Here is a 10,229-nt window from a genome sequence, read left to right as displayed (position 1 = left end):
AGAGACTGGTAGAAGGATTTGGTTACCAAAAGGGCATTATACTAGAACTCAACCTATAAGGACGTTTGGGACGCTTTGTGTTTTCCAAAGGAAGAGTTGCTTGCCTAGGATCTGAAAAACCTAACAATTCCCAAATTCGCATGGGGACTTGATAACCTCGACTAGATGATGATTTTCAGCATGTTAAAACTGGTCTTCAGAAACACGCGTCGAGAATAAAATAAAGAGTTTTGGTTAGTGGTAAAATTGTTTTGTGATTTAAGTTGCTCAAACTCAACCAACATCTCTGCATACGTAACTTCGGGCTTAATGATACATTGTACAAGATAGTCACGTTCTAGCTTTTCCCCCAGTAATCGGCTTAATGCTCGCTTCGTCACATATAATTAAAATTTATTCCTTTTGCGTTATTTTTGATCTCGTAAATCAAGTTTTATATTATTTGTGTCATAAAATCTCTTAGCTTTGGGTACAATTTTTCAACTAGCATAATCATTTGTATTTAAAATTCCAGTCATATCTGAAAATTGCATTTTAACAATTTCATCTTGTAATGTTTTAATTTCACCGAAATATTGTTGCTTTTCAGTTTTAACATTTTAATAAAGGTTCCGCTTCATTGGCATTTGTATCGGCCTGAATCCTAAATTTTCTTTTTGAAGTATTTATTTTTTCAGGCATTACAATGCCTGAACTGATTAAACCGTGTCTTATTTTTTTGATAGAATATTTCGAAATAAATTTTTATTTATAAATGTGATTGATTAGTAGCAGAAATAATTAATTATTATATAACAGTAAATTATATTTTTAAAAACATGTTTTTTTCATAACCTACTTAGATATTCTATTGATTGTTCTGTAATGTTGTGTTTTTTTGTAAACAATAAAATTAAGGAAGGTGTTTGAGGTCAATCAAATCTATGTCATCATCCATCAGCAAATATTACTTGATCTATTGTACTATTCATTGTTCTTCTGTAGATAAAAATTTACATAGATAAGCATTTTCTTATAAAGCGTTTTTTCTATATATATATATATTTAAAAAAATATATATATATAAATAGCCTTAAAACTAAACGAAATAAATAATATTAATCAAAAATGTTTAAGCTTTTCATATCTACTGCTGCTCTAATTTGGGTAGCTTTGGCTTCCCCTTTAAAAGAAACTTGTACCGTCACCACTTACGATGGAGTTAGTGATGCTGTATCGAGTTGCTCAAGCATAGTGATTAGAGGTATTACAGTGCCAGCTAATAAAACCTTGACTTTGAACCTAACAACGGGTGCTACATTGACCTTTGAAGGAACCATTACTTTTACACACTCAAATTGGAAGGGTCCTTTAGTTCTAGTTTCAGGAAGCAATGTCACTGTTACAGGAGCTTCAGGATCAGTACTTGATGGTTTGGGTAAGTTTTTTCTTAAAGAATGCAATATACTTTTACATTTTAAAACCTTTATCATTACAATTTATATAATGCAATACATTTATCCCATAAACAGTCCAATTACGACAAAGCGTTAAAAAATAGGACAACTCTGCGATCATGACATCGGCTCTAGCTGCTGTTCATCCGTCTCCTTTTTAATTTTATTTAGCCTTGGCAATGATTATATTCATATATTAGGGTTGAGAAAAAATCCTATCCTATTTCATGCTTATTTTACATACATGACATGAATCCATCTACAATTACGAAAGACATCATTAATGATTTTCTAAAACTCTTTGTTTTTATAGGTCATCAAACAAAAACAATGAGAAATGATTAAATGAAAAATCATTCATGAAGGTACTTCAGATATAGGTATTAGCTTTTGGGGGAATGCAGCCGCTTACTTTATATGAATGCTGCTTCTTCTTCAGAAACGTGCTCTACGTTCTATTTCTGAAGCTAAGCTATGGGACTTCTGTCGTCCCCTCTTCGTCAAGTTAGGCATTCATAGTGTCATCTCCCTTTACATCCAGGAAATGGTCTGTTTAGTTTTTACAAATACTTTTAGGTTTTCAACTCTAAATACTAGACATATTACGCGTCGAAGCAATAATTTCTTTCTAGATTAATGAATTCTAATTCATAAATCAATCTTTTACGAGGAAATTAAAATTTTCAACCATTTGCCTGGAGACCCTAAAGAACACTACACCTATTTTCAATCTTTCTGTCCCTTAAAATTTCCCAGCGTGGATGAATTATTCCATGCCTTTTTCAATACGGGTGAGCATTATCGGTAATGTAAACCGGATAAGCCTGTAGGCGAAAGCTATGCTAACGATTTTACATATATTTATATATTTACATACATATATTTACCGCAAAATGATAGGCTCTTGTAGTATGAACTTTAAAGAACTGAAGGCACAAAAAATCTATTAACAGCTATTCTGAAAATTAAACCAAAGCCTAGGGATATAGTAAAACAAATTAATACATACGCAAAGACACCCATAACTTTTGAGAAAGCAAACAGCCGCACATTAAGAACAACACAACAAAACGCCATTAACAAAGAAATACATGGTTCGAAAAACAATGCACAAAAGACATCATAATAGTACACAACATGAACATCATTTATAACTGAACTCCTCATGAATAAGTGTCTCACCTGTGTTATTTAAAATTAGGTGTTTGTAACTAAGGTCACTCAAAGCAGCATAATGAGTGCAGCGCAAGTAAATACTCAATATTGCATGTGCAATCACAAGCGTGAATATTGAACACATCATTTGTGTTGGTTCGGTATTCGGTATTAGTACCAAAATCTTATTTGATTAAGCAGAAGAGAGTCGAAAAAAATTCTCTACAAAAAATAGCCTTTGGTTTTTTCTTTTATTTATCATAACTTCCTATTTCTAGGTGCTCAATATTGGGATGGACTGGGAGATAATGGAGTAACTAAACCAAAATTTTTTAGGATTAGAACTACTGGAGGATCACTATTCGAAAACATTAATTTGCTGAACTGTCCAGTCCAGTGCGTCTCGATTAACCGCGCAAACAATACTGTCTTAAATAAATGGACCATCGATGTTTCTGCTGGAGATTCTGTAAGCATTTTCCAAATAAATGTTCTAGTTTATCACATTTTTATTTTTCAGGCTGGTGGTAAAAATACAGATGGATTTGATGTTTCAAGCTCCTCAAACATTATAGTTCAAAATACCGAAGTCAAAAATCAAGATGACTGTGTAGCTTTAAACCAAGGATCAAATATGTTGTTCAAAAACTTGACATGCAGTGGCGGTCATGGACTTAGTTTATCAGTAGGTCAAAGCTCCAGCAATGGTAGTGCCAATACCCTTACTAATGTCACTTTCACCGACAGTATTGTTTTCAACTCTAGAAATGGCATTCATGTTAAAACTCATACTGATGCTGGCACTGGCTCTATTGATCTTATTACCTATCAAAACATTCAATTATCAGGTATGTCTAAAATATTAACTAGTTGACTTGTGTTTTTATTTAAATAAGTTTCCAGGTATTACACATTATGCAGTTAATGTCCAACAAGACTATAAAAATGGAAAGTCGACAAAAACCCCAACTAGTAATATACCAATTACTAATTTAATGTTGCAAAACATTACTGGAAGCATGAGTGGTGGTTCCAATAGCATGCCAGTTTATATTTTGTGTGGAAGCGAAGGTTGTTCCAATTGGGCTTGGTCTACAGTATCAATATCTAATGGAACTAAATCTAATAGCTGTAATTTTACGCCCTCTGGATTTTCATGCTAAAGCGGTTATTGATCATGTCGTTTTTAAAGTATTCAAATAAAAATAATTAATACTTTACTTAATAATTGTTTATTTCAAAATAATAGTACAAGATGTTTTTAGTAACTCTGTTACTGGTTAATAAAAGTGGGAAAAAAGAAATTGGCAGAAATATTTTGATAAGATGATCGTCCCGTTTTTTCCTGAAGAAATAAGCCAATCGACTTATTGTCGGAACTATTTTTCACGCGCCACCTTTAAGAGTTATGTGGTTTAGAGCCCTCGTGCCCTGGTAGCTTTGAGCTAGTGGAGAAAGTGATTCCAGGAGTCAGTGCACATCGGAATAAAGATCAAACCGTTAGATTAATAATACGTCTTCTTTATTGATTTTTATCTTCATTATAAAGTTCTTCACGGTTAAGCTGACTAACAAACAAGCAAAGCATCGAGATGTGTGTCAACGAAGTAAGGTTAACGAAGAGATATAGCTGTGTTTAACGTAGATTCTTTGGTCGGAAAGAGTCTTGTAGAATGTAGTCGAATGGTAATACGGATTATCGAGTCCAGTCCACCATTTATCGGAAACGCTCGGTAAATTCGGGTTTCCAAGTTGAAAGCTCCAATCAGTTTTTTAAAACCTCAATCGCGTGTACCTACATACGGATTAAGGTTTTTAACGAGTACGGAAAGAACCCAGATCTAACGGAAATAGCATTTGTTAGGGAAAGGATGAAAAGCGGTGTGGACGGAAATATTAGATTAGGCAAGCCACTTTGTATAGTAAGGTGTTACAGGAAATGCCGCATCAAGAGAAGCATATTGTATGATATATTGCCAGCCCGTGAAACTCTGTAATCTTTCTTCTTATCTTAAAACTTATTTTTAAATTGCGACCGGCATGGTATTGGCTTGAGCTGGGTGTTCACTGGTCGGTGTCAGTGGACCGACTGACGACGGAATATACAAAGGATTTTTTAACTCCTTGTAACTTAAGAACTTATGTTAAAAGCAAACCTCGGGTATTATATATTTTTAAACGTTATAATAATAATAATAATAATAATAATAATAATAATAATAATAATAATAATAATAATAATAATAATAATAATAATAATAAGATATAATTAAGAAGAAAACTAAATTATTATTATATATAAGATATAATAGAAGACCAGAACAACCCTCACGACGTTTCGAGCACACCACCCTTAGTCAGCCATCGAAAGACTTACTCTTCCCAGATCCAAGGGTGGCAGAGGACTTACTGATATTTCTCTTCTCTTCCAAAAAACAAGTAGCAGATCTTCAGAGATACTCCCTCACTATGATGGAAACCTCTTCTTTTTATAGAGCAGTGGTGCTAGCGGATAACGGATACACACCCTTGAATCTCCGTGCAGATATAGCAGAACACATTACTGTAACAAGATCAGAGCACACAGCCATTAAAGTTAACACATGGAAGCAGAAGGCAATACACGGAAAGCATCCTCATGAACTTAATGCCGAACATGTCGATTATGAAACGTCGAACTACTGGTTGACTCGTGGAGATCTATTTCCTGAAACTGAACGTTTTATGATGGCTATACAAGACCAAGTGATTGCTACAAGAAATTATCTTAAGTACATTACTTAAGGTGAGAAAGTAATCGACGATCAATTTAGAAAATGCCTACGCGTACCGGAGACGAAAATTCAACATAAAACATCAGGATGCACATCTCTACCAGCTGCCGAATATCTACACCGACATAACTGTGTAGCAAAAATTATTCATCAAGAACTGGCAAAACTTTATCATCTAATTGGCAAAACTTGCCCCTATTATCAGTACAAATCAGAAACTGTACTTTAAAATGACGACTTTCGCCTCTAGTGGGACAGAACTGTTTTGACCGATAAGACGCTGACTTCAAACAGACCAAATATAATCTTAATAAACAAAGCCCAAAAGAAAACCTTTCTAATTGACATAGCGGTGCCAAATACCAATAATGTCCTAGAAACGACACACACTAAACTTGCTAAATACGCAGATCTAGCTCACGAGATAAAACAACAATGGAGGCAAGATAATGTGATATATATATATACTTCCTCTATTTATTTCATCCACTGGAATTGTCCCTTTAATACTGTCCAAAAACCTTAACGCATTGGGTCTTTCCTCCTGGACGATTGTCACTATACAGAAATCTGTTATACTGAATACATGCAACATTGTTCGAAAGTTCCTAAATCTACCATAGCAAAATTCATCTTGCCTTCAGGCCGATGAAATTGACAACACCGCTATCAGTGAGCTAAAACAGAAAAATAATAATATTAATAATAATAATAATAATAATAATAATAATAATAATAATAATAATAATAATAATAATAATAATAATAATTTTAAATATTACAAAATTCAACTAATATTGAGTATTTACCAATAACAAAAAAAAATCGAAAAATTTGTAACTAAATAAAAAAGCTAATAATGCAAGGTGATCAATAGGCCATAATATGCAGATTTACAGAGATATCTTTTACACAAAAGGCTCTCTGAATTCTGTTGAGGCCAAAAAAAAACAATAATTTAAAAACTTAATAATAAAAATTCTAGTAAAAAAGAAAGAACATACCTAACGGGAGCATGGGAAGAGGATCAGGATATGAAAGAAAATATGACGGGAAGATGAGGGAAATTATATAACGATTTATGACAACGTTCAAAGCCCTTTAGGAATAAAATCATGAACATTATTATACACAAAAACGTTAAAAAAAAATCACCTATACACATAATTAACCAAGGAGAGGCAGCTTTAACTTTACAACAATGTTATTAACAATGTATATAATATAATTTTTTTAACAATGTTAACTTTAAAAGTTTTTTCTGTCAATGTAAAATCATCTATTTTAAACCTATTTTTATAGTGTGCAATCAAGTATGAAAATTACTTTTTAAATAATTCCTTATTGTGCGTCGGACTTAGTCTTGGAATTATGAGATACCACATTGAAAAAAGTATTCTAGTTAAGTATTGATAGACAAGAAACGACTTTTAAAAATTTTTATTTTGAAAACGTTATACAGTATGTACAGTATGTTTACATGACCATTATACATATTTTTTTTAGATACAATAAAAATACAATAGTTTATTTGAAAGAAAAGAGAATGGAAAAACTCTGGAAAATCAAAAAATTCGACTTCATTTTTTAATCAAACAGCAAAGAAAAAACAAAAACATAAACTCTTTTTAATTTAATTAACTTCAGCAGCTGTTTCTTTAGATCATAATTTTTAAGTGGTGGGGGAACAATACGTCACCCTTACCTGTCAAAGTTGTCAACCAAAAGAGTAACCGCGGTTCTTACCAATTCCACGCTAAAAATCGGTTAATGAAATATATAAAAACGAGTAAGCATACTATATACAGTGGCGTGCACGCTTTTGAGTGAAAAGCGAGAATTCTTTTTCTTGGATTTTTATGGTATGGCTCCGATGGCAACAATCATGACGACAGAGTCGTACGGGACATGTTATTTATTAATAATGATTTTAATGGGGATAAGTTTTAATTATCTTACATATTATACAGGGTTTTTAAATAAATACAAATTTTTAATATACAGAGGGTCTTGATGTTTAGAGACATATCTGGATTAAATATTACTCGTAATTGGAATGTAATACTAATAATTTTGAAAATTATGGATTTTAGGGTCGCGTGACTATTATCACTTTTATCCTATTGGTCCGATTGGGTTGAAATTTGGGATTTGGGGTTTATTTAGGATACAATTAATAAACAAAACAAAGCTAAGGTCACACAAAGTCACGGTCTCATCAAATCCATATAATTTCTTAAAAAAGCTCAAAAGCTACACGTATTTCGCTCCTGTCGGAGCATCATCAGGCCTAAAAAATACATTAAGATATTTTTCAAAAAGAACGCTTATAAAACTCATTACCTAGACCTACACAGATCACATTACAACTACCAATAAAAGAAAAGCTAGGTTAAGTTAACAATTCCCACCACAGATAAAAATGTATGCTTAAAAAATAAAAAAATAATAAAGTAAAAATGTAAAATGTCACCAGTGGGGAACGATCCAGCAACCTTTAGATTCACAGGCGCGTGTCTAACCCATAGGCCACCAAGTAACATGATAAAACGTGGAGAACACTCCGAACTATACTAAACTCCTGGACAAAATAATCGCACCACTTGATTTTTAGAGATTTTTTTTAATAAAGATAAAAAATAAGCAAACTTATAAGCATTGTTAACTATGCATTATTAATTAACAAAAACAATTATATTCTATTTAACAAAACGAGATTTAAGTAACTAAATTCAATACAAGGAAAAGCATCGATTTTCACTAACTTCAATTTTGATACAAAAATAAAACAATAGACCCATAATGAATTCTTAATAACGTGTATTGCCACCTCTAGCTGCAATGACCGCTTGAAGTCTTCGCAGCATCCTCGTATCAAATTATGAAAACTTTCCTGCGGATGTATTCTCACTCCTCACGAGCAGCATGTTCCATCATAAAGCATAAACATAGTTTTTGTCCAGTTCTGCTTTTTATACGAGAAAAGATATTATAACTGTTTTAACTGATATTTATTTTTATTTAAATTTTCTTGACAAAATAATTAGTGGTGCGATAATTTTGTCCAGGAGTTTATTAAGTGTGAATCTAAGTAAACATCTTAACAATAAAAACTAAAAATATCTAAAATCGAAAAAGAAAAGACTTTTTAAGACAGGTTGTTATAAATGAGGTGAGGTTCAAACGTGAAAATATCGTTCACACACACAAGGACAGGGCTCTTCTTAGCTTTAGTTATTTCCATTTTTTCTAACAAGTCCAGTTGCCTTTTGAGCACTCATGCAAAATATCCGCTCCCTGGGTTAAAGAAAAACCATGTGAGGAGGCCAATAAATGATTTGCAAACGCCGATTTAGTTTCGATCATGTCAGTATCCCTATACCTGTCCACCAAACTTGTATGTTCCTTTATTCTGGTAGAAATTTTTCTCCCCGATTGCCCTATGTAAATGGCATTACAGTCATTACATCTTAAAGTATATACCCCTGATTTTGAAAAGAAATCTGCCTTATCTATTGTACTAAATAGCTGACTTTTTAAACTGTTTGTAGTTTTAAAAGCAATTGTAAGATTTGTAGACTTAAAAAACTTTGCAAGCTGAAAAGAAATATTACCAAAAAATGACATTGATCTAAAAAGGTGACTATTTTCATTATTAAGATGGATTAAGTTGTAAGCTTGTATTTATTATAGAATTTAGAATAAAGGCGATTAATTATATCAAGTGGAAAACCATTATTAAAAGCAATATGTTTAATTATATATAGTTCATCAAGAAAAGCTTCTCTAGAAAGGGGGATGTTGAAAAGGCGATAGAAAAGGGAATTAAAAGAGGCAAATTTGTAGGAATAAGGGGAGTTTGAGGAGTATTGGATGACATTGTCCGTAGTGGTGGGTTTGCGGTAGATCTCAAATTCAAGTTTGTTGGTATTTTTTGAAATAAGCACATCAAGAAAAGGTAACTTTCCATCTCTTTCTTCTTCAATGGTAAACGAGATATTTGCGTGAAGAGAGTTTATAGAAATGAGAAAATCCGCCAATTCTAGATCATTTCCATTCCATACCACAAAAATATCATTCACGTATCTCCTATATATAGTGAGAAAAGCACCAAACTTCCCATTGACAATCTTTTTCTCCAAATGGTGTCAATAATTAATAAACAATTAATAAACTTTGACAGATAATTGACATTTGAATTTCAGGTCACGTTACTATCAGAATTTTATTGCTATTGGTCCGATTAGGTTGACATTTCGTATACGCAGTTTATTTAGGGTGAAATTACTAAATATTGACAGATACTTGACATATATCACACTATATTGACATACAACGCGATTATATAAATAACGATCCTCTTTTTCCGTTGCATATAAATTACTATAGCTATCCCGACTAACCAGACACCCTGATAATATTATTTATCCTGTAGTTTTTTTTAAGTTCCTTGACTCTTCACAGACAAGACCTAAACGCTCCAAACTGGTCCCCACAGACGAAAAGTATAGGAGCGAAGCGACTAGGTATCGTTTCAAAATTCTTCTACTATGATAAGAGGTGGTTATTATTTAATGTCGGGTATCGGATTGTCAAGAAAACTAGATGGTTTGGTCACAAACTTATTGGTATTCCTTATTTTTTTAACTTTCTTTTTAAGGTATTCTAAATAACACGCAGGGAATGTATGCGGTCCAGACAACACTGTTTGATGGGCTGAATCATCAATTACATGTAGTGCATGCATTATTATGTGTATATTTTATATTATTATTAATTTTAAAAAACTTATGATGTTAGAATAGCTGACAGATATTTGGCATATTTGTGGAATATTCCAGCCATATTGCAATATATTGTTTTC

At 32.4% G+C, this 10,229-nt stretch overlaps 1 protein-coding gene across 1 annotated transcript; it reads left to right on the top strand.

The window, feature by feature from the left end:
* Positions 1-1,107: 1,107 nt before the first annotated feature.
* LOC126742445 (polygalacturonase-like) lies at positions 1,108-3,754 on the top strand. The gene is made up of 4 exons (XM_050449092.1): positions 1,108-1,417; positions 2,870-3,060; positions 3,112-3,439; positions 3,495-3,754. Exons 1-4 carry the CDS (start codon positions 1,108-1,110, stop codon positions 3,752-3,754), a joined length of 1,089 nt encoding a protein of 362 aa, XP_050305049.1.
* Positions 3,755-10,229: the final 6,475 nt, after the last annotated feature.

This window comes from Anthonomus grandis, chromosome 11, assembly GCF_022605725.1.
Source record: "Anthonomus grandis grandis chromosome 11, icAntGran1.3, whole genome shotgun sequence".
Classification (NCBI taxonomy): domain Eukaryota; kingdom Metazoa; phylum Arthropoda; class Insecta; order Coleoptera; family Curculionidae; genus Anthonomus; species Anthonomus grandis.
Note: the sequence above shows the minus strand (reverse complement) of the source record. Positions and strands in the feature narration are given on the sequence as shown.